General features: G+C 42.2%; 1 protein-coding gene across 2 annotated transcripts; it reads right to left on the bottom strand.

Moving 5' to 3' along the window:
* Positions 1-4,461: 4,461 nt before the first annotated feature.
* Positions 4,462-25,640, bottom strand: LOC135461445 (calpain-9-like). 2 transcript variants are annotated; one of them, XM_064738550.1, is made up of 15 exons: positions 25,568-25,640; positions 22,900-22,975; positions 21,326-21,433; positions 20,888-21,041; positions 18,338-18,518; positions 18,007-18,093; positions 14,036-14,121; positions 13,476-13,556; positions 13,011-13,104; positions 12,109-12,202; positions 11,520-11,665; positions 8,655-8,869; positions 6,229-6,273; positions 5,148-5,451; positions 4,462-4,825 (listed from the first exon to the last, which is right to left on the bottom strand). In XM_064738550.1, the coding sequence occupies exons 2-13, from the start codon at positions 22,973-22,975 to the stop codon at positions 6,264-6,266; spliced, it is 1,332 nt and encodes a 443-aa protein (XP_064594620.1). In that variant the 5' UTR covers positions 25,568-25,640; the 3' UTR covers positions 4,462-4,825; positions 5,148-5,451; positions 6,229-6,263. The 2 variants fall into 2 exon arrangements, with proteins under 2 accessions (XP_064594620.1, XP_064594619.1); XM_064738549.1 differs by lacking the exon at positions 25,568-25,640 and adding an exon at positions 25,063-25,427.
* Between the last annotated feature and the right edge of the window lie 85 nt (positions 25,641-25,725).

Below are 25,725 nucleotides of genomic sequence, written 5' to 3'. Positions count from 1 at the left end.
ACACCAGGTTTGTAAGTGCAGGATAGTGTAACCAGGAGATGTGCAGTGCGCCTCGTGTGGCAGCAGCTGTATATCAGGTTCGTGGGTAAAGGGAAGTGTAACCAGGAGCTGTATATCGTGCCGGGTATGGCTGCAGTTGTTCGCGAAGATTGTGTGTGGAGAAAAGTGTAACCAGGAGTTGTACAGTGCGCCTCGTCTGGCTGTTGCTGTACCACAGGTTTTGTGGGTTGAGAAAATTGTAGCCAGGAACTGTACAGTGCGCCTCGTGTGGCCACAGCTGTACATTAGGTTTGTGGGTGGAGGAAAGTTTAACCAGGAGCTAAACATAATGTCTCGTGTTGCTGCAGCTATACAACTTTTTTTGGGTGGAGGAAAGTGTAACGACGAGCTAAACCTTGTATAGCGTGTGGCCGCAGTTGTACACTAGGTTTGTGGGTGGAGAAAAGTGTAACCAGGAGGTGTACAATGCGCCTTGTGTGGCGACAGCTGTACATCAGGTTTGTGGGTGGAGGAAAATGTATCCATGAGCTGCACATTGTGTAGAGTGTGACCGCAGTTGTACAACAGGTTTGTGTGTGAAGAAAAGTGTAACCAGGAGCTAACCTTCGAGCCTCTTGTGGCCACATATGTACCTTAGGTTAGTGGGTAAAGGAAAGTGTAACCAGGGGCTGTACAGTGCGATTCGTGTGGCCTCAGCTGTAGAAGAGGTTTGTGGGTGGAGGAAAATGTAACCAGGAGGTAAATATCGTGCCTCTTGTGGCCACAGCTTTACACCAGGTTTGTGGATGGAGAAAATGTAACCTGGAGCTAAACATCGTGCCCCGTATGGCTGCAGTTGTACACCAGATTTTTGGGTGGAGAAAATGTAACCTGGAACTGTACAGCGCTTCTCGTTTGGCCTCGGATGTACAACAGGTTTGCGGGTGGAGGAAAGTGTAATCAGGAGCTAAACATCGTGTCGCGTGTGGTCGCAGTTGTACACCAGGTTTGTGGGTGGAGGATAGTGTAACCAGGAACTGTACAGTGCTCCTTGTGTGGGTGCAGCTGTACATGAGGCTTGTGGGTGGAGGAAAGCTTAACCAGGAGCTAAACATCAAGCCTTGTGTGGCTGCAGCTGTATATCAGGTTTGTGGGTGGTGTAAAATTTAACCAGGAGCTGTACAATGTGCTGCGTGTGACTGCCGCTGTAGAACAGGTTTTTGGGTGGAGGAAAGTGTAACCAGGAGCTGTACAGTGTGTCTCGTGTGGCTGCAGTTGTATATCAGGTTCGTGGGCAAAGGAAAGTGGAACCATTAGCTCTACATCGTGCCGCGTATAGCTGCACTTGTACACCAGGTTTGAGTGTGGAGAAAAATGTAACCAGCAGCTGTACAGTGCATCTCGTGTGGCTACAGCAGTACATCAGGTCTGTGGGTACAGTGCGCCTCGTGTGGTTTGTGGATGGAGGAAAGCATAACCAGGAGCTGTACAGTGCGCCTCGTGAGGCTGCAGCTGTACATCAGGTTTGTGGGTTGAGAAAATTGTGGCCAGTAACTGTACAGTGCGCCTTGTGTGGCCACAGCTGTACATAAGGTTTGTGAGTGGAAGAAAGTTAAACCAGAAGCTAAACATCGTACCTCGTGTAGCTGCAGCTGTACAACTTTTTGTGGGTGGAAGAAAGTGTAACCAGGAGCTAAACATCGTGTAGCGTGTGGCCGCAGTTGTACACCAGGTTTGTGGGTGGAGAAAATTTTAACCAGGAACTGTACAGTGCGCCTTGTCTGGCTACAACTGTTCATTAGGTTTGTGTGTCAGGAGGAACAGTGTAATCAGGAGCAAAACATCGTGTAGAGTGTGGCCGCAGTTGTACACCAGGTTTGTGTGTGGAGGAAAGTGTAACCAGGAGCTAAACCTCGTGCCCCGTGTGGCAGCAGTTGTACAACATGTTTGTGAGTGGATAAAAGTGTAACCATGAGCTGTAATATGCGCCTCGTGTGGCTGCAGCGGTAGATCAGGTCTGTGGGTACAGGTCGCCTCGTGTGGGTAAAGGAAAGTGTAACCAGGAGCTGTACATCGTGCCTCATGTGGCCGCAGCTATATACCAGACCTGTGGGTACATGGCGCCTCTTGTGGCCACAGCTGTTCACCAGGTTTGTGGGTGGAGGAAACTGTATACAAGATTAGTGGGTAAAGGAAAGTGTAACCAGGAGCTGTACATCGTGCCTCATGTGGCCACAGCTGTGCATCACGTTTGTGGGTGGTGGAAAGTGTGGCCTCGTGTGGCTGCAGCTGTACAACTCTTTGTGGGTGAAGGAAAGCGTAACCAGGAGCTGTACATCAGGTCTGTGAGTACAGGGCGGCTCGTGTGGCCACAGCTGTACATCAGGTTTGTGTAACCAGGAGCTGTACATCGTGCCTCGTGTGGGCGCAGCTGTACAGCGGGTTTGTGGGTCGATAAAAGTGTAACCAGGAGCTGTACAGTGTGCCTCGTGTGGCCTCAGCTTTACATCAGGTTTGTGTAACAAGGAGCTGTACATCGTGCCTCGTGTGGCCACAGCTGTACATCAGGTTTGTGTAACAAGTAGCTGTGCATCGCATTGATGGGAAGCTCATGGTTCATGTCTTGGACCTGAACTACGGATGTGTAACCTTTACGCCTGACACACAATGTCTTGGTATATTCTTGCATGGAGATTGGGGTACCTGAGGTATTTGCTGTATTTATTCGTTTCACTTGGTGTTTATCTTGGGTCTTGTCTAGGATAGGCATATCGTTATGTGGATGTGCACTTTTGACACTACACTGTGAACCAGTATCCTCTTGTGGCAGGGCGAGTGCAAGATGCTGCCAAAATGCTCCCGCCACTGAAGTATCATGCCGAAGGCACTAAACATGAAACCTTACATTATACTAGCGGACCAGCCAGTCATGTTTCCGTGCTCTAACCTTTTAGTGTTGAGCGCCAAGCGAAGCAGCAACAAGTATTGTGTATGACCTGACCCGGGTTTGATCCTGGGGTCTCCCGACTTGGAGACAGACGCTTTAACCACTAGGCCACCGAAGCGGTCTTTAGAATTATAATGACACCTTACTTTAAAATTAAATATATCTGCGGCGCACAGCAGTAAATATCTGCGGTGCATAGTGGTAAATATCTGCGGGCGTATAATAATGGTAAATATCTGCGGTATATATATATATATATATATATATATATATATATATATATATATATATATATATATATATATATATATATATATATATATATATAAATGGAAGTTAAATATTTACACAGCCGTTTAAGTACATCGTCTAATACAACTCAAATTTCAACATTTTATTGTCACCAAAAGCAATACAAACAGCGTCATCTGTATATAGAGAAATAAATATTATTATACTGTAGGTATTAGCTAATGTGGACGAATGAGAAAGGATTTGTGCATAAACGAAATAGAAGGTACGTTGTTTGTGCACAAACGAAATGGTTGTTATGTTACTTGTGCACAAACGAAGTGGCTGGTATGTTGTATGTGTATAAACGAAATTGTTGGTACGTTGTTTGTACATAAACGAAATTGCTGGTATGTTGTTTGTGTGTAAACGAAATTGCTGATAATTTGTGTATTAACGAAATTGCTGGTATGTTGTTTGTGCACAAACGAAATTGCTGGCATGTTGTTTGTGTATAAACGAAATTGATGATACGTGGTTTGTGTATAAACGAAATTGCTGGTATGTTTGTGCTGAAACGAAATTGCTGGTATGTTGTTTGTGTATAAACGAAATTGCTTGTATGTTATTTGTGCATAAACGAAATTGCTGGTATGTATAGATATATATTTATATATATATATCTATCTATATATATAATTTGTTAAACAAAAAGAAATAGAAGATTCAGAAGAGTAATTTATCTATATTTTGATATATTAGTAGAGTAATTTTTCTATATTTTGATATATTAACAGAGTAATGTATCTATATTTTGATGGAGATAATACTCAATCGTATTAAAGAGATAATATGTCTGCAGATTTTCATTCTTAGGTGCGTCAAGTGTGAAAGGCGTGGAAGCGTTGAAAGGTGCCTGTGGCTAAATGATCCGGGTCTGTCCCACCTTTTTGAGACTGAGCAGGGTGGAAAGGCGCCTGTGACTAAATGATCCGGGTCTGTTTCAGCGTTGAAAGGTGCCTGTGGCTAAATGATCGGGGTCTGTCCCACCTTTTTGAGACTGAGCAGGGTGGAAAGGCGCCCGTGATTAAATGATCCGGGCCTATCCCAGCGTTTAAAGGCACCTGTGGCTCATTGATCAGGGTCTGACCTAGCGTTGAAAGGTGCCTGCGGCTAAATGATCCGGGTCTGTCCCATCTTATCGAGATTAAGCAGGGTGGAAAGGCGCCTGTGAATAATGATCAGGGCCTGTCCTAGCGTTTAAAGGCACCTGTGGCTCAATGATCCGGGTCTGTTTCAGCGTTTAAAGACGCCTGTGGCTAAATGATCCGGGTCTGTCCCATCTTATCGAGATTGAGCAGGGTGGAAAGGCGCCTGTGCTTAAATGATCCGGGCCTATCCCAGCGTTTAAAGGCACCTGTGGCTCAATGATCAGGGTCTGACCTAGCGTTGAAAGGTGCCTGTGGCTAAATGATCGGGATCTGTCCCATCTTATCGAGATTGAGCAGGGTGGAAAGGCGCCTGTGATTAAATGATCCGGGCCTATCCCAGCGTTTAAAGGCACCTGTGGCTCAATGACCAGGGTCTGACCTAGCGTTGAAAGGTGCCTGTGGCTAAATGATCCGGGTCTGTCCCATCTTGTCGAGATTGAGCAGGGTGGAAAGGCGCCTGTGAGTAATGATCAGGGCCTGTCCTAGCGTTGAAAGGCGCCTGTGGCTAAATGATCCTTGTCTGTCCTAGCGTGGATAGGCACTTGAGGCTAAATGATCCGGGTCTGTCCCACCGTTGATCGGGGTCTGTCCCAGCATTTAAAGGTACCCGTGGCTAAATGATGAGGCTCTGTGTCAGCGTTTAAAGGCACTTGTGGCTAAATGATCAGGGTCTGTCCCACCATTTAAAGGCGCCTGATGTTAAATCACCTGAGTGTGTCCCAACATGGAAAGGCACCTGTGGCTAAATTCTCAGGGTCTGTCCTACCACTTAAAGGCGCCTGTGGCTAAATCATCCTGGTGTGTCTCAGCGTTTAGAGGCACCTGTGGCTAAATGATCTATGTCTGTCCCAGCGTTTAAAGGCTCCAGTGGCTAAATGATCCGGGTCTGTCAGAGCGTTAAAAGGCGCCTGAGGCTAAATGATCTGGGTGTGTCCCAGCGTTTAAAGTCGCTTGCGGCTAAATAATCCGGGTGTTTCCCAGCTTGGATAGGCACCTGTGGCTAAATAATCCGGGTATGTCCCACCTTTACACAACAGCACAACCACAAACTAAGTTGTGACCATACCCTGCTTCTGCTGAAAACTAAATAAATACATATAACCTTATTAGTTTGCATTCTCGATTTTGTCCATGCGTTACATTTGATCCAGTAAGAGATGACGATTGAGATGTGAATATAGTCAAAGTATTACTACATATACGTTAGGCTGTGCAATATGCCACCTCCCGAGAGACAAAGTATCGAGGAAAATATTCGTACAGGTACACGTCTTAACTATGAGAGCTACACGCACATTGTACTTACATCGACGGACTGACGCTCATTTGTAACTCTACACGTCTTAACTATGAGAGCTACACGTACAGTGTACTTACACTGAGGGACTGACACGTTCATTTGTACCGGTACACGTCTTAACTATGAGAGCTACACGCACAGTGTACTTACACTGAGGGACTGACACGTTCATTTGTACCGGTACACGTCTTAACTATGAGAGCTGCAGACACATTGTACTTACTCTGAGGGACTGACACGTTCATTTGTACCAATACACGTGTTAACTGTGAGAGCTACACGCACAGTGTACTTACACTGAGGGACTGACACGTTCGTTTGTACCGGCACAGTGTATTTACACTGAGGGACTGACACGTTCATTTGTACCGGTACACGTCTTAACTATGAGAGCTACACGCACAGTGTACTTACACTGAGGGACTGACACGTTCATATGTACCGGTACACGTCTTAACTATGAGAGCTACACGCACAGTGTACTTACACTGAGGGACTGACACGTTCATTTGTACCGGTACACGTCTTAACTATGAGAGCTACAGGCACATTGTACTTACACTGACGGACTGACACGTTCGCATATATTCTCTGGCTATATTTTTCTGGAAAATCAGAAACAAGTAAAATTGATGAGTTTAGATTTTCTACGCATTTAGGATTAAATTGCGAATATCTATGACTAAAGATACACATCTTCAGGTCAGTTTTGTTTCCTAAAATCCAAACATTTATGATTTTAACAGAAACAAAGAGAAGCTGCAGAACTTAAGTACGCGTACGTCCCGCATGTTCTCTCAAACTGTGCAACATTCTACATCCCGTCATTCCTCCTTTAGGAAATGAGACTTAGATTTGTAACAACAACATAAAAACATTCCGAAACTATTGGATACTGCTTGCTGGTTATAACCCTGCATAACCCCGATAATATTAATAATATTAACAACGATATTTTTTTCAATAAGATCTTTGTGAGGAATCGTAGTATAGAGAGTAGAGAAATCCCATGTGGATACGTCTTTGTACGGTATATGCATATGAGCATCAAGTTCTTCTGTAAGACGTTTGGAGTTTCACATGCAGTGGACACCTGTAACACGTTTGGAGTTAAGAATCCACATGTAGTTGACACCTGAATTTTTTGTTATGACACAACAATACTTATTCCAAAATGCCTTTACGTCTTGTAACGCTCTCGTAAGTAGGGTTGACAAGAGTTTGGTGGTACAACTTCTTGAACCCGCAATAAATCGAGCCTTGTATGGGAATTTATGCCTTTTAAGAATCCAGTAAAGTTGTGGTATTTCTGTGTGACGGGTAGGTATATTTATGCGCCTTTCTTTAGGAAAGGTTTTGTGTTTGTTAAATAGTTCCTGCAGAGTACATGTAGTAGCAGAATACGTGGATGTCGTTGTAGATGTACGTAGCTCTTGAGCAAGAATTTGATAATAATAATTCTTGCAAATAAAGATGACATTATTTGGAGCCTTGTCTGCTACAGTAATGACAAATTTACTATGAAGGTCAACGAGTGTTTCTTGCACAGTGGGATCCTTCAGAACCTGTTTAACTTTAGGTAGAGCATCAATGTCTAGATGGTGTATAGCTAAACTAACCTTCTTTTTGGCAATGTCATGCCAATCGTTAAGTACCGAAGAATCCACTTTCTCCCGTTTTGACCATTTTTTAACATACTCCTCAAGCGCCGAGATAATATTTTTCTGTTAGATCGAATGTTGATATTTCTCTTTTCTCTATACTTAGGACCTCTCACAAGGAGATTCCTTAGATCATGATTCTTAACAATATTAAGGTCACCAGTCAGGACATGTTTACATTTGTCGTACGTAAAAACTGAGGATTCACAATCACAGTTATAGCCGCCAGAAGTATACGTCGCCAAATCGAACTCCTTGTATAGGCCCTCTATCACCAGTTTTATGTAAGTTACTGCAATATAATTCTGTATAACCCTTCTATCACCAGTTTTATGTAAGCCACTGCAATATAACTCTGTATAACCCTTCTATCACCAGTTTTATGTAAGCCACTGCAATATAACTGTGTATAACCCTTCTATCACCAGTTTTATGTAAGCCACTGCAATACAACTGTGTATAACCCTTCTATCACCAGTTTTATGTAAGTCACTGTAATATAATTCTGTATAACCCTTCTATCACCACTTTTATGTAAGCCACTGCAATATAACTCCGTATAGCCCTTCTATCACCACTTTTATGTAAGCCACTGCAATATAACTCCGTATAGCCCTTCTATCACCACTTTTATGTAAGCCACTGCAATATAACTCTGTATAATCCTTCTATCACCAGTTTTATGTAAGTCACTGCAATATAACTCTGTATAACCCTTCTATCACCACTTTTATGTAAGCCACTGCAATATAACTCTGTATAACCCTTCTATCACCAGTTTTATGTAAGCCACTGCAATACAACTCTGTATAACCCTTCTATCACCAGTTTTATGTAAGTCACTGTAATATAATTCTGTATAACCCTTCTATCACCACTTTTATGTAAGCCACTGCAATATAACTCCGTATAGCCCTTCTATCACCACTTTTATGTAAGCCACTGCAATATAACTCTGTATAACCCTTCTATCACCAGTTTTATGTAAGCCACTGCAATATAACTCTGTATAACCCTTCTATCACCAGTTTTATGTAAGTCACTGCAATATAACTCTGTATAACCCTTCTATCACCAGTTTTATGTAAGTCACTGTAATATAATTCTGTATAACCAATCTATCATCAGTTTTATGTAAGTCACTGTAATGTAACTCTGTATAACCACATTATCACTAGTTTTATGTAAGCCACTGTAATACTACGCTCTATAGCTCCTCTATTACCAGTTTAATGTAAGCCACTATCATATATTCCCCAAATAGCCACATTACCCATGTAGCACTAAATGAAAAATGGCAGGTAAAAGTGGGTTGTCTCCCTTACCCTGATTCAACTGTCCCTTTCGAGAATATGCGGAGAAGAAAGTTTGCTTCGGCATCGTCTCTAAATGTCTCTGGTACGATGATATAGCATCCGGGATCAAGAGTGAAACGGGCGGAAATCTCTTTAAAGAAAGCATACTGCTTACTCCCGCGTCCAACCAGCTTTACTCGGTGGCCAATGTTATGTGTGATCCTCTCCGGGAGATGGCTTTGTAACTGTAAGTCAATATGTGCATTATATTATATTATAGTATGAAACTGCGCAGTCTTCGTATTGAAGCGGGGCGAGGATATCTCGCCACGCGGCCCGTGGCATGAGAACGGTACCATTTGCATACAATTTGCTCCGGCCTCGTGCCGCGGGCCAGCAGTTTAAGAGACAGAAAGTTTGACTCAAATTGTAGCGTTCAATACCAGTAGCCTATATACACGTCATTCCCTGTCTGTGTCATGTCAGAGTCGCTTAAACTAGTGACCGACAGTCAGAGCTATACAAAGCGGCAAATGGCAGTAACAGATGTACGAACCAGCAAATAGCAGAGCTGTACGAACCAGCAAACGACAGCCAGACCTGTACGAACCAACAAATGACATTCAGAACTTAACGAACCAGCAAACGGCAGTCAGAGCTTACGAACCAGGGTTTATGAGCCATGAAACTAAAGTCAGGGCTGTACAAAACAACAAACAAGTGTCAGAGCTGTACGAACCAGGAAACGCCAGTCAGGGCATACGATCCAGAGGACAACAGTCAGGGCTTCTGGGCTATCAAAAGACAGCCAGAACTGTACGAACCAACAAATGACAGTCAGAACTTGGCGAGCTGTGAAACGAAAGTCAGGGCTGTACAAACCAGGACACAATAGTCAGCGCTATACGAGTCAGGAGACGACAGTCAGCGCTGTCCGAACCAATAAACGACAGTCAGAATTTAACGAACCAGGACACGACAGAGTTTATGAGTCAGAAAACGACAGTCAGGGCTGTCCGAACTAACAAAGTTGAGCCAGCTATACGAGTCAGCAAACGACAGTCCGAGCTATATGAACCAGCAAATGACAGTCAGAGCTGTACGAACCAGGAAACGACGGCCAGGGCTTAAGGACCAACAAACAACAGTCAGAACTGTACGAAACAAAGGACAGTCACTACTTTATCATCCAGGAAACGACAATCAGGGCTTTATGAGCCAGGAAAGGAGAGTCACGGCTGTACGAATCAGCAAGCGACAGTCCGGGCTGTACGAACCAACAAACGACTGTCAGGGCTTTTGAATCACATCAGCCAGACTTAGATTGTCGTGTTCAATACCAGTATATACATGTGATTCCCTGTCCATGTCAAGTCACAGTCGCCTGAACTAGTGGCCGACACTCAGAGCAACACAAAGCAGCAAACGGCAGTAACTGGTGTACGAACCATGAAATAACAGAGCTGTACGAACCAGCAGACGACAGTCAGAGCTGTACGAACCAACAAACGACAGTCAAACGACAGTCAGCACTTTACGAACCAGGAAACATCAGTCAGGGTTTATGAAGCAGGACACGGTAGCCAAGGCTATACCAACCAGCAAACGAGAGTCAGAACTTACAAACCAGGAAACGACAGTCAGGGCTTACGAACCAGGAAACGACAGTCAGGGTTAAGAATCCGCAAACGACAGTCAGAGAAGTACGACACAGCAAACGAGAGTCAGAACTGTACGAGCCAACAAACGACAGTCAGAGCTGTACGAACCAGGAAACGACAGTTAGAGCTGTACGAATCAACAAACGACAGTCAGAATTTTACCTGGCTTATGAACCAGCAAACGACAGTCAGTGCTTACGAACGAGCAAACGGCAGTCAGGGCTTACGAACCGACAAACAACTGTCATGGCTTATGAACCAGCCATACAACATACAATGTACAACAGACATACTTTTTCTGGAACCAGCAAACAAGAGCCCAAGCTGTATGTAGAAATTCACATATAGAGCAGAATGAATGAGAAAACGACATGGAGAGGAGGAAAGCCCATCTAATACACGTACCACTACTGCTAAAAGTTGTGGCCTGGAATTCAACGTGCAGATGAGGAGTTTTCAATGAGAAAAATGTTGTTATTGCTTACAACTTAAAGATTTTTATCTCAGTATGATTTTTATATCTTTATCAAAATTCTTTTTATTATAGATCTGAATTAATAGAAAAAACAGTTTTATTTATTTATTTTTAATTGCGAGAACCAACACACGCAGATATGGCCAAAACAAACTTCTCACACCAAATCGCGATTTCCCCCCTAGAATGTTACTAATTCGTCCACAAACTTTAGTTCTATATAAGTTTTTGAGTAGAAGATGAGGTCAGGTCTCACTTTCCTTTCACTTCATTATCTCCTCTGCATTATCGAGTTCTCAACGTTATTCTCTACTTTTCAAAAATTTATTAGATTTTTCTTTCCATCTTATGTACGGTATAAAGAATGGTTTTCCATTATATGAGTGTAATTATATAGCCCAGGCTCTGCCCGGTTTCCTCTCACCATAATGCTCGCCCTCTCCGTGTAAGCGGAATATTCTTGAGAACGGCTTAAAACGCCAGTCAAATAAATAAATAAATAAATAAATAAATAGATAAATAAATAAATCAATCAATAAATAGATAAATAAATCAATAAATAGATAAATAAATAAATAAACAGTTACATAGCTTTGATCTTCATTATTTAGGATGTCACAAAAGACTCGACATTCGATTCTGTGAGCAGAATCTTAATTCCATGTATTTGGCATAATTCATTCTTGATTCGAATAACCGTCCTTGTGCCAACCAACATGGCCACTGTCTTGAAGATGAAGCAAGGTTTAAGTTGTGTACCTTGTAAAGGAAGAAGTTTATGTAGATCTGTGGTTGTAATGACTGACGCACTTCCTTCTCCATAAGGGATATCACCACAGTAGCGGAGCGTCCCTGAGTAGGCTGCTTCACTAGGAAGTAAAACTGAGGGTTGGGAAACTGAGACGCTGAAAAGAAGAGAACTAAACAGGTCAACATCATCTGCAGAAATGTATCATTGGCATGTCTTCGGTATTGTGTGTTATGTTATATGTAGTCTTGTACTACCAGTACCTTGTCTACTTAGCGTGACAAGAACTCATACGTACTTCTTAAAGCGGTTACAAATATATAAAGAAGACAGAAAAGAACTGTATTTTGAAGTAGATAAAATCAGGACAGTACAATCTTCACGTTATTGTCAATCTCAAGGGTCATTAAGGCCTATCTTCTGCTAGGCTTACACATATATGTACTATTTCTCTCGTTTTCTTATGTTTCACCACGATATGGTTGGAATACTGGCAATTTGGCGTTAAACCTTAAACTTAATCTCACTCATTCATTTCTATGTGAACTCTTTTCAGTGTGACGTTTTGAAATAAATTTGTAACAATTTTACTGCACGTACCCAGGTTTGTGGATGAAAAGCAGCAGCCGGTCTGCGGGGGGTCTGTCTCTGTCCAGGAGTCATGGTAAGACACCAGTTTCCAGTCGTCCTGCTTCTGTAAACACCAAAAAGTTATCATTCCATCCTCTGGCATCCGGTGGATGGTACAGCAACGATATTCACAGGGTAAAACACCCCGTTCCCTGGCGTCCAGCGGATGGTACAGCAACAATATGCGCAGGGTAAAACACCCCCGTTCCTTGCCGTTTGGCGGATGGTACAGCAACGTTATTCACAGGGTAAAACATCCCGTTCCCTAGCGTCAAGCGGATGATACAGCAACGTTATCAGAGAGTAAAACACCCCGTTCCCTAGCGTCAAGCGGATGATACAGCAACGTTATCAGAGGGTAAAACACCCGTTCCCTAGCGTTCGGCGGATGGTACAGCAACGTTATCAGAGGGTAATACACCCCGTTCCCTAGCGTTCGGCAGATGGTACAGCAACAACATGCACAGGCTAAAACATCCCGTTCCCTGCCCTTTGGCGGATGGCACAACAACGTTATGCACAGGTTAAAACACCCCATTCCCTGCCGTTCGACGGATAGTACAGCAACGTTGTGCTCAGAGTAACACACGCCGTTCCTGGTGTTTGGCACATGGTACAGTAACAGTATGCACCGGTTAAAGCAATGATGCTGTGATACAGTGTTATATTGAATTGAAAAAGGTGGGCTAACGAGCTAGCTCAGAATGTATAAAGGTTAGGTTTATGGACTGATGTAAAACTGGCTATATTACAAGCACTGATATTACCGTTTTTTAAAACTTGGGGAAGTTGAAGCTGACTGTCCACTCGGCAGGAGGGAATACGAGACATGGTGAGGTCTCACGAGACTAATATCATGGAAACAGACCTACCATGTCGGATACGACTTCAGAAAGCATGGAATCGGGCTCTAAGTGACACATCTGTATCTGGTTAAAATTCTCCATAAAGTCTTCAATGGAAATCCTGAAACAAGTGTGAAAGACAAAGATGCTTGTATAATCCCACGAATGGTGACCAGGGTATTTATTACTTCGTCAGGTACTGATGATTCATGAAATAGCTATATCACTTGTTTTAAAGTCGTTTAGCAAAGACTGAAGCCACAAAATAAAAGCAAAATATAAAATTTTGCTCTTTTTCGTTTTTATTTTTTTCGTTTAGCAAAGATTAAAGCCACAAAATAAAAGCAAAATGTAAAATTTTGCTCTTTTTCGTTTTTATGGGATTCAGAAAGATATTTTGCAGTCAACAATTAAGTGTCGGTTAACTTTTATTCGAGCTGTTAAGATAGAATGACCTTGTTCATGCCACAAAACGAATGGCGGGTAACGCACCAGAACTCTCCGTCGTGCCTCAGGCCTTTGACGTTAAGCAAACGCCTCTGTTCTTCAGAAAAATGAGCTCGCTGTAACCATCTGTAATGCAACCATGCTCAGGGTTACTAGGTAAACAACTATCACACGTGCTGTTTAGATCTAGATTTCCTTGTAAAATAATTTCTACAGTGTTAAATAGTAACAAAACTGGGCAGTTCAGAAAGTAACATATGGCCTGGCACGATTTTTAGGTGAAATGGGAGGGATGTGCCATATTTCCCCATAAGAGTATAGGGCTCTCCGTGACTGAGTGGTTAGCACGCTAGCGCAGCACAATACCACAGAAGCCTCTGACTACTGCGAACGTTGTGAGTTCAAGTTTTGCTCATGCTGGCTTCTTACTCCGGTCGTGCGTTGGAAGTTCTGCTGCAACCTGTGGATGGTCGTGGGTGCCCACCAGGATATGCTTGGTTTCTTCCCGTCAGACCACTGGACGCCGCCGTTTAAGTGAAACTTTCTAGAGTACGACGTAAAACAAATAAATACATGACATTGCTGATATCAGTGAATGGCTTTACCTGTCGGACCACATGCCTCTCCACTCTCCCTTGCCCCACGGGTTTCTCACCCTCAGTAAATACACCGTCTGTGACTCAAACATCACCTGCAGAAAAGTTTACCGGAAGTAGGTCATTTACTCTTACCGTTCTGCAGCGAGAATTATTTACACGTGTAAGGGGCTGGTATATTAACAAATAAGAAACTGCTATATTAACGTGTAAGATGGTATACCAACGAGTAAGGAACAGATATATTAACGAGAAAGGGACAGGTGTATTAGCGAGTAAGGGACTGGTATATTAACGAGTAAGGGACTGGTATACCAACGAGAAAGGGGCTGGTATATTAACGTGTAAGAGGATAGTATATTAACGAGAAAGGGACAGGTGTATTAGCGAGTAAGGGACTGGTATATTAACGAGTAAGGGACTGGTATACCAACGAGAAAGGGGCTGGTATATTAACGTGTAAGAGGATAGTATATTAACGAGAAAGGGACAGGTGTATTAGCGAGTAAGGGACTGGTATATTAACGAGTAAGGGGCTGATATATTAACGTGTAAGGGGATAGTATATTAACGAGAAAGGGACAGGTGTATTAGCGAGTAAGGGACTGGTATATTAACGAGTAAGGGGCTGATATATTAACGTGTAAGGGGATAGTATATTAACGAGTAAGGCGCTGATATATTAACGAGTAAGGGACTGGTATACCAACGAGAATGGGGCTGGTATATTAACGTGTGAGAGGAAAGTATATTAACGAGTAAGAAACTGATATATTAACGAGTAAGGGACTGGTATGTTAACGAGTAAGGGACTGGTATATTACCGAGTAAGGGGCTGGTATATTAACGAGTGAGGGACTGGTATATTAACGAGTGAGGGATTGGTATATTAACGAGTAAGGGGCTGGTATATTAACAAATAAGGAACTGGTGTATTAACGAGAAAGGGAGTGATATATTAACGAAAAAGCGATTGGTATATTAACGTGTGAGGAACTGGTGCATTGTCATGTAAGTGACTGGTGCAGTACCGTGTACTGCGATAGTGTATCATGATGTAAGTGGCTGGTGTAGTACCGTGTACTGCGATAGTGTATCATGATGTAAGTGGCTGGTGTAGTACCGCGTACTGCGATAGTGTATCATGATGTAACTAACTGGTGTATTAGCGTGTATAGGGATGTTGCACTATCATGTATGTGGCTGGTGTATTGGGATGGTACATCATCATATAAATGGTTCGTGTTCTGGGATGGTGCATTATCGTGTAAGTGGTGTGTCAGTGTGTATTGGGATGGTGCAACATCATGTAAGTTGCTTGTGTATTGGGATGGTTCATCATCATGAAAGTAGTGTGTTAATGTGTATTGGGATGGTGCATTATTATGTAAGTGGGTGGTGTATTGGAATAGTGTATCTTTATGTAAGTGATGTGTAATGTGTAATGGGATTGTGCATTATTATATAAGTGGCTGCTGTATTGGTATGGTGAATCATCTTGAAAGTGGCGTGTTTATGTATACTGGGATGGTGCATCATTATGTAAGTGGCTGATGTATTGGGGTTGTACATTATTATGTCAGGGGTGTGCTAATGTGTAATGGGATGGTGCATTATTATATAAATGACTGATTTATTGGGATGGTGCATCACCATGAAAGTGGTGTGTTAATGTGTATTGGGAAGGTGCTTTATTATAGAAGTGGCTGGTGTATTAGAATGGTGAATCATTATGTAAGTGGTGTGCTAATGTGTAATGGGATAGTGCATTATTATGTAAATGGCTGATTTATTGGGATGGTACATCACCATGAAAGTGGTGTGTTAATGTGTATTGGGATGGTGCCTTATTATGTAAGTGGCCGGCGTATTGAAATGATACATTATCATGAAACTGATGTGTTAATGTCTATTGGAATGAATCATCATTATATAAATGGGTCGTGTTCTGGGATGGTGCATTATTATGTGAGTGGTGTGTTAATGTGTATTTGGTTGTTGCATCATTATGTAAGTGACTTGTGTATTGGGATGATGCGTCATCATGAAAGTAGTGTTTTAATGTGTATTGGGAAGGTGCTTTATTATAGAAGTGGCTGGTGTATTGGGATGATGCGTCATCATGAAAGTAGTGTTTTAATGTGTATTGGGATGGTGCATTACTATGTAAGTGGCTGGTGTATTGGGATGATGCGTCATCATGAAAGTAGTGTTTTAATGTGTATTGGGATGGTGCATTACTATGTAAGTGGCTGGTGTATTGGAATGGTGCATCTTTATGTAAGTGGTGTGTTAATGTGTATTGGGATGGTGCATTATTATATAAGTGGATGGTGTTTTGGGATGGTACATTATCATGTAAGTGGTGTGTGAATGTGTATTGGTATGGGCATTATTATGTAAATGGCTGGTGTATTGGGATGGTACATTATCATGTAAGTGGTGTGTGAATGTGTATTGGTATGGGCATTATTATGTAAATGGCTGGTGTATTGGGATGGTACATTATCATGTAAGTGGTGTGTGAATGTGTATTGGTATGGGCATTATTATGTAAATGGCTGGTGTATTGGGATGGTGCATTATCATGTAAGTGGTGTGTGAATGTGTATTGGTATGGGCATTATTATGTAAATGGCTGGTGTATTGGGATGGTACATTATCATGTAAGTGGTGTGTGAATGTGTATTGGTATGGGCATTATTATGTAAATGGCTGGTGTATTGGGATGGTGCATTATCATACAAGCAGTGTTAATATGTATTGGGATGGTGCATTATCATGTAAGTGGCTGGTGTATTGGGATAATGCATCATCATGAAAGAAGTGTGTTAATGTGTACTGGGATGAAATATCACCATGTATGTGACTGGTGTAACGTATACTGGGTTGGTCATCATCAAGTAATTGAGTGGTGTACTAGCGTGTATTATCATGAAAGTGGCTGGTGTATGTAGTGTATTGGGATGGTTCATCATGATGTAAGTGAGTGATCGAGTGCTAAACAACGTCGTACTTAACAAGGTTTTGGTCATATGACCATGAAGGAATCCTTAGACTGCATGTAATGTACCTCCTTGTTGCAGGACGGATTTCCACCGCTCTTTCATCAAGTGCTGTCTCACTGAGACGCCTTACCGAAGGCAAGTAATCTACCCCGCCCGAGCCGACATACTGATACGGTTATACCAATCGTTGCACTATCCGCTTCATGCTGAACGCCAAGCAAGGAACTTCCTCTTTTATGATCTTGGGTGTGACCCGACCCAGGACGATCTACCAACTGTGCTATCGGGGCCTGTCATTATGTATGTGGCTAGTATATTAACGTGTATTTGGATGATAGATCATTATGTATTTATTTATTTATTTATTTATTTGATTGGTGTTTTACGCCGTACTCAAGAATATTTCACTTATACGACAGTGGCCAGCTTTATGGTAGGGGTAAACCGGGCTGAGCCCGGGGAAAACCCACGACCATCTGCTGGTTGCTGAAAACCTTCCCACGTATGGTCAGAGAGGAAGCCAGCATGAGCTCACAGCGACGGCATTGGTGAGAGTCTCCTGGTTCATTACTCTACGCTAGAGCGCTAACCAACTGAGCCACGGAGGCCCCCATCATCATGCAAGTGGCTGGTGTATTAGCGTGTATTGAAGTGATGCATCATCATGTAAGTGGCTGGTACATTAACGTGGAAGGGTCTGGGTTTAATGATGTAAATAACTTGTACATTAACGTTGAAGGGCCTGGGATCATATGGTGTAAACGACTGGTACAGTAACGTTGACGTTTAACGCTGAAGGGTCTGGGTTTTATGATGTAAATAACTAGTACATTAACGTTGAAGGGCCTGGAATTTTATGGTGTCTGGGACTGGCATATTAACGTTGAAGGGCCTGGAATTTTATGATGTAAAGGACTGGTACATGTACATGTATACAAAGGAGTCATGAATGGGTGTTTGGGTATTACTGACCTGTTGGAAGCCTGTCACGCTGTAAGCATGCCCCATGAACAGCCCGTTTTTCTTCTTTATCTCACGAGCTCCGCTGCCCTTTGGTTTCTGTCGAAATAACAGAGGTAAATGAGCAAGACTGTGACGGGGCATAAACGACGCCACAATATCATATTTTGTAGATCTCACTGCATCTGACTAATACCACACACATTTCGTTTTAACTTGACTGGAAAGCGTTTAGAGGGTCGGTGACAGAAATAGTAATAGACTTGGGTTTTGTAACAGTGTAACAGGGTAACAGAGCGGCTAAAACAGGTATGAGGTGGATGCATTTTGATGGCAATCTTACAAATATAGCACCTCCTATGAATGCGTTCATGGCGTGTGATCTTGCCAGCATGTGGTAGAGTCTGTGAGGGGAGGGAAGGGAGGTGCTGTCCAAGTCTACCACTTCAGTGATCCCGCCCGTCAAGGTCAATAAGGCATAATGGATGAAACCACCCTCAAGGCGTTGATAGGAACCATAGAACCTGAGACACAGCAGGTATACGGATGGGTAATTCAACCACAAGTTACATCAACCATAGAGCAATATGTACAGTGGTAACATGAGTGGGCAATGACGGCACAGGTTATGTCACAAATCTATACCATGAAGCTCGGCAGCAATAAACACAGTGGTAACATGGGTGGGCAATGACGTCACAAGTTATGTCACAAATCTATACCATGAAGCTCGGCAGCAATAAATACAGTGGTAACATGGGTGGGCAATGACGTCACAGGTTATGTCACAAATCTATACCATGAAGCTCAGCAGCAATAAATACAGTGGTAACATGGGTGGGCAATGACGTCACAGGTTATGTCACAAATCTATATCATGAAGCTCAGCAGCAATAAATACAGTGGTAACATAGGTGGGCAATGACGTCACAAGTTATGTCACAAATCTATACCATGAAGCTCGGCAGCAATAAACACAGTGGTAACATGGGTGGGCAATGACGTCACAAGTTATGTCACAAATCTATATCATGAAGCTCAGCAGCAATAAACACAGTGGTAACATGGGTGGGCAATGACGTCACAAGTTATGTCACAAATCTATACCATGAAGCTCGGCAGCAATTAACACAATGGTAACATGGGTGGGCAATGACGGCACAAGTTATGTCACAAATCTATACCATGAAGCTCGGCAGCAATAAACATAGTGGTAACATGGGTGGGCAATGACGTCACAAGTTATGTCACAAATCTATACCATGAAGCTCAGCAGCAATAAACACAGTGGTAACATGAGTGGGCAATGACGTCACAAGTTATGTCACAAATCTATACCATGAAGCTCAGCAGCAATAAACACAATGGTAACATGAGTGGGCAATGACGTCACAAGTTATGTCACAAATCTATACCATGAAGCTCGGCAGCAATAAACACAGTGGTAACATGGGTGGGCAATGACGGCACAAGTTATGTCACAAATCTATACCATGAAGCTCGGCAGCAATTAACACAATGGTAACATGGGTGGGCAATGACGGCACAAGTTATGTCACAAATCTATACCATGAAGCTAGGCAGCAATAAATACAGTGATAACATGGTTAGGCAAAGCCACAATTAAACCTCAGGTACCAGTGTAACAGAAGAATTGATCCACAGTGTGATCGTGTACTGGTATCACATATCTACAACAGTATGCCTTAAAGGCAAACCCACTCTAAAACGAAGTATATTTCAGATAAAAGACAATTAAAACCTTCCAGGAAAATAGTTGGATTTATTTTTTTAGCCAGGTAAAATTATGTTTAAAGATCAGATTCTATGGTGGTCTTTTGTGACCCAGAAGGTATCAATTACATCAAAAACATCTGTACTTCTTTTCTGAAATGATTTGTTTCAAGATGAAATCGGCGAATGGATTCATAGATCTGTATGTTTGTACATTTTGAAAAATGAAATGTAGCAGTCTAATGTGTGTTAAGTAGCACAAACCTTATGTGACCTCACTGGCCCCATCATGGTCAGAAAAGGCCAAAATAGAAGAAAATATACAAACGCATTTTACTAGGTTAAAAAGTTGTAAAAAAAAAATACAACTATTTTCCAGGACAGTTTTTAATGGCCTTTCATCTGATTCATACTTCTTCTAGACTGGTCTTAATAAGTGATCCATAACCTACCCCAGCCAGATTCTCTAAAAGAAACTTCCTAAATGCTCAACAATGATGTCCAGCGTTTAATGCCGGCCTCATCCTCATCCCAGGCCGCCTACCGCCTTGACCCATCCGCGGCCCCCAAGCCCACCCCCGCCACCACCACCACCCCTAAAACTAACCCATGTATGACGAGATGGTTTGGTAAACCATTTTTCGTACTCATCTACATAATTAGGTAAATATATTATTTTCGACATAATGCTTAAAGTGTCCACCTTGAAGTCAAAGGGTAGGGATCAAACCTGGGTCCAATCATACCAAAGACTTTAAAAATGGTACTTGTTGCGCCTTTGCTTTGTGCTCAGTACTGAGAGGTTAGAGCAAGAAGTGTCAGTATAATGTGACTGGGTGAGATGTCGTGTGTTGTCTTCGGCATGATACTTCAGTGACGGCGGCATGGACACACCTTGCCACAAGGCAGCGTGTATGTATTCATATTGTCTATATATGACTGAAAAATTGTTAACTACGGCGCAAAGAAACAAAGCAAAGATACATAGATTAAATCGTTACTATTTTCAGTATATATTTAATTTTCGAAAATATCCGCGTACTTTCCACGTCGATCGATGCATATGTTAGAGAAAGACCACACAATACTTAGTTCATCAAAGTAATCCACGTTTATTCTAAGACGATTGTGAACGTGTGACTTGCATGGCGAGGCTCACTTAGCGAATGCCTTCTCCAGCAGGGCAGCCCAGAACTCATTTGGTTCCTCTCGGTTCCTACAGTACAGGAGCCCCGCTTCATTACAAGGGAGATAATCGTCGATCACTACATCTCGCCAGGCGCCGTATGACCAGAAACGAAAGAGAAATATACCTGTGAAGAAATAAATGAATTTTGGTGACTCAAACAGGACATTTATTTCATCAGATTACATTCATGAAAGCTAATACCGGTACTTACTTACCAAACTGAAAGTGAAATGTATTGGAAATAAAATAATTCATGAGAAACGATGCATATCAATCCAAACCAAAAGTATGGACCTACCTGGAAATAATCAATGGGATTCTTTGAACACATCAAAGACAACCATTTCAGCGGGTAACGTGTCCTAACAACTCTCACTTCTTCCAATAACTCATCCTGGTAGCACTTACCTGCATAACTACCATCATCAAAGGACTGGTTGACAGGTACAACCTTTCTGAAGTTGTCCTGTGGAGATGAGGCGAGGGTAGCGGCCGCAGCAATAAACCAGCAGTCACCTGATGAAACAATAGCAGGATTTGTGTATTGATTGATTGTCGGTGCTGACAGTAAACTGAAACAATCACACGTGTAATACCTAATATAACAAGCATTTGAAACAGTTTCAAGTACACGGATACGTAATACTTGCGTACCCGTACATATAATACACAAGTACACGTACATGTAACACACAAGTACACGTACATGTAATCCTCACTTACATGTAATACACTTTATACTCGTACATATATTACCTATGGCAATACTCTCCAGAAATATATACATGTAATAAATTCAATGATTTATGGACTGTACATCATAGACTATAAGTATTTGCGTGAGCTGTACTTTTGGTCTGAGTGTGTTGTCCATTGTCATTTAGGCCTACACACACAAATACACGAATAGTGGGGAGTCTGTCAGCAACCTGCGGAGGGTGGTAGGATTCTCCATCGCAGTGTGCAGGGCGTAAAACACCAATCAAACAAATAAATAAATACACACACGAACACACGCTTAAGGTCAACAGATTTGTGTATACTGAACGTAGGCCGGTTTCTGCCACACTCATCCAGCGTCCTTCTTGTTCTATTTATGTCCTAAGTTATTCATGTCTCTGCCACACTCATCCAGTGTCTTTCCTTTTCTATTCACATCCTAATTTATCTATGTCTCTGCCACACTCATCTAGCGTCTTTCCTTTTCTGTTCATATTCTAATTTATTTATGTCTCTGTTAATCTGTTCAACAGCCAACCACTTCTATGCACAGGTTCTAATTGAACGATTTCCGAAGTCTCGGGAGACGTAAGATTTTCGCGACATTATAGTTCCTGCTATGTGGTTTAATAATTGACATCGTGCTTCTTTATGGATACAGCCTTAACCGTGATAGCAGTCGGAGAGGCAAAACAATTGGGAGTATTGCGTATAGTAAGGCACCCATTTGTCAAAACTCTTACATAATGGATACACACGTGGGTATTTGATATAACTACTTCCTTATTAGGCTCACATGGGATTAAAGACTAAATGATTAGAATTATGTGTAATATGAAATTTTACTGGTGAGATAACTCCGGAAATATCTTTACCTTATGCACAATTTCTCTTTAGAAAATATCTGTCATTGTAAAGGTAATGACTCATGTCTTCGCGTGAGCGGAATCGTTTAGACGTCCCGTCGGCGTCCTTTACAATTGTACGTATTCCCGGATCCGGATTTCGTCAGCACAAATATGTGAGACTGTGGAGTTATAGATACATCATAGTTGACTGTATTTTCGGATCCCTGCTTCTACACCAAGGTACGGATTTGTGAATAAATAACTCAAATAATGCGTAGCAAAAACACCTCTTAGAATTTGTGAACTGATGGAAATCTACAAACGCCGATTTATTATGGAAAGAAAGCGTGCGTGCGTGCTTTAGTGCGCGTGTGTGTGTTTTGGTAGGGTTGGGTTGATGTGTGTACCACTTACCTAAAGCTCCCTGGTCGAAGTCAAAACGAGATGATGACTTCACCACGAAGTGAGGGTTTCCAGATTTTACTATCATCTGAAACACAAAATTATATTTATGACACGATTAATTGGAGACTGTCACACGGACACAGTTACATGCATGCCACACAGACACTGTTACTTTTATGTCACAAAGACACTGTTACATTTATGCCACACGGAGACTGTTACATTTATGCCACACAGACACTGTTACATTCATGCCACACGGACACTGTTACTTTCATGTCACAAAGACACTGTTACGTTTATGCCACACGGAGACTGTTACATTTATGCCACACGAAGAATGTTACATTTATGCCACTCAGATACTGTTACATTCATGCCACACGGACACTGTTACATGCGTCCTTACCTGAAGTCACTCACGCATCCAAAAGCTCATTTTTGCCTCATTTTTGTCTTAATATTAACATTTACGAAATCTGACAACTGTCTCCAGAATAAAACTGATCTCAACAAGTTGTTTGTAACGCTTGGAAATACTCTTTACTAAGTAGCGGATCTTTTTGCAGTCCCAGTATAGTAAGGCCGCTATAAATGCCAATAATTCGTTCAGATACCTACTTTACAAGTCTGACCTATGATTTCATCATTTACCATCGTTCAGAATTTCTCCCAAGTTAGCATAAGGGAGATGTAGACAAAGCAACTTGAAATCTTGTGTTTCACTGATTAGCTTAACGTAATATACGAGTAGTGGAGCACTGAAAACCGGAAGACTCGTTTTGACTCAGTATTGCGACACTTAATTCAGCGATCATCAGGAGGCATGAAGATAGCTAAATCAGACTATAGTAAGCCTACCACTGCTCACGTGCATCATGATGTCTGTCTGGTCGAGATTTGGCGTCACAGATAATCATTACGGTGCAGAATTTCGAACCTCTGTCTCATAATGATGCATTCGCGGGAAATGTGTGGATTTAGGACGACGCCTTTTCGTACGCGTACTTTTTGGCTTCATTTTCTTCAGACTGGAACAAATACCTTGCTATCCGAATGTTGATATCGAGATATAAATATCTCTTGCTCAAATGTACAGTAGACACATGTATAATTTATCCAACAAACTTCAGGAACAAAGTCTACAACTGATATTTCGTTCAACACGACACATTACGCTTGTTATTCGTGTTACATTCATGCAGAGGATTTGAAGTTAACGGTCCATTTTTATTGACATATAATAAAATCGATTTTTACATTGCATTGAAAATATCTAGTGTAGATGTATGTTAGGGTGGTTATATAGATCAGCTCGATGAGGTACTGTATCTAACTGACAATCCAGCGGCTTATCTGTTCTCACTTTCTTACTTCTCCCCTCTACACACGGTAAAAAGCCCATAAAATCACCTCTATCATGGTGCCTTCCACATCAGACAGTTTATGAGTGTTTTGCTGGGTGTAAGGTTAATAGGGCAATCATGGAGCCCAAGCGGTAGGGATAAGCGGCGTGTTGTGATATCATAGCCCGGGTGTGGGATATCAGGCGACACCTGGTCTGGGGGACAAACGGGAGAGGGACAGATAAAAGCCTCGCACAAAAAAGAACTAACCAAGTCATTAAATATATAGAACTAAGTAGATACGAAGTCGTTATAATAAGGGAAGAACTAAAGGCACTTCCAACCTTACCCGCCGGTGGGAAAATTCATGAAATACTGACTGTATCGACGTTGATTTCGTCATTTGTTTGGGCGTAATGAGCTCTTAATTATTTGTAAGCCATGAATAAAATCGGACGTAAAACTGACAGACCGGGCGTTGAAGAAGTCGTTGACAGCTTGTAAATTGTTTGGAAAGAGAGCTGGGCACCGGTATAGGCCAGCTGAAAAAATGCATAATGAGGATAGGCCATCGATATAACATAAAATTGAATACAGGTCATTGTGTAATGAGCACAGGCCATCATGTAATGAGCACAGGCCATCGTGTAATGAGCCCAGGTCATCGTGTAATGAGCACAAGCCATCGTGTAATGAGCACAGGCCATCGTGTAATGAGCACAGGTCATCGTGTAATGAGCACAGGCCATCGTGTGATGAGCACAGGTCATCGTGAAATGGTTTCGACTAAATGTTGGGAGTATTGTGAGTGTGCTGTAAAACTTACAGCGGGTCTTTTCCATATCACTTGGTCCTGACGGTGGTGTTTGCACAAAGACTGACTGTTGGCCGGGAAGTCATTGTCCACAAATAGGGCTCCCTTTTGCAAAAGTTCAGCTTTGATGTCACTAAATGACATTTTGTTGATCATTGAATATGGTCAGTTAGTCTTGCCTGAAGTGTTGACCGTCTCACGTCCTCGTACTATACCAGTAACATGAACACCGAATGTCTGAATAACCCGAGACTATGTTTACTTGTTAAAAAATCGATGTTCTCTGGCATACAATCAAAGCTCCGTGTGTGTGTCGACATACCAGTGTGATCTCTAGCGGACCCTCTCTGATATTCGCCTGTTTACATAACAGAAGACCGGCTGTACAAAAGAGGTCAATAGAGGTATACTAATAGGAGGTTACCAACAGGAAACCGTAAACTAAGCTGTAACGTGAACCACAGAATCATTCACGCGGATCGTAGCCATCCACTGAAATGCCATTTCTCAAACTTACCAATACGTGGAATCGGCATTTAAGTGTTTTCGGCCGGAGCGGACGTAATCCGACAAGCTGACATCGTCATCCGACACTCGCAATACGTCACTCACGTACGAATCACCCGAAATCACTGTCGCATTAACATTTACAAACTCTGACAACTGTCTTCAGAA

Source organism: Liolophura sinensis, chromosome 1, assembly GCF_032854445.1.
Source record: "Liolophura sinensis isolate JHLJ2023 chromosome 1, CUHK_Ljap_v2, whole genome shotgun sequence".
Taxonomy (NCBI): Eukaryota; Metazoa; Mollusca; class Polyplacophora; order Chitonida; family Chitonidae; genus Liolophura; species Liolophura sinensis.
Note: the sequence above shows the minus strand (reverse complement) of the source record. Positions and strands in the feature narration are given on the sequence as shown.

Excerpts from the sequence above, each read along its gene's own strand:
- LOC135461445 (XM_064738549.1), bottom strand. The coding sequence starts at position 25,206 with ATGATCAACAAAATGTCATTTAGTGACATCAAAGCTGAACTTTTGCAA. Across the intron at positions 22,976-25,062 it reads TGATATGGAAAAGACCCGCT|ATGATAGTAAAATCTGGAAA; the intron begins GTAAGTTTTACA and ends TTTGTGTTTCAG. Across the intron at positions 18,094-18,337 it reads TCATAGGAGGTGCTATATTT|AAACCAAAGGGCAGCGGAGC; the intron begins GTAAGATTGCCA and ends TTATTTCGACAG.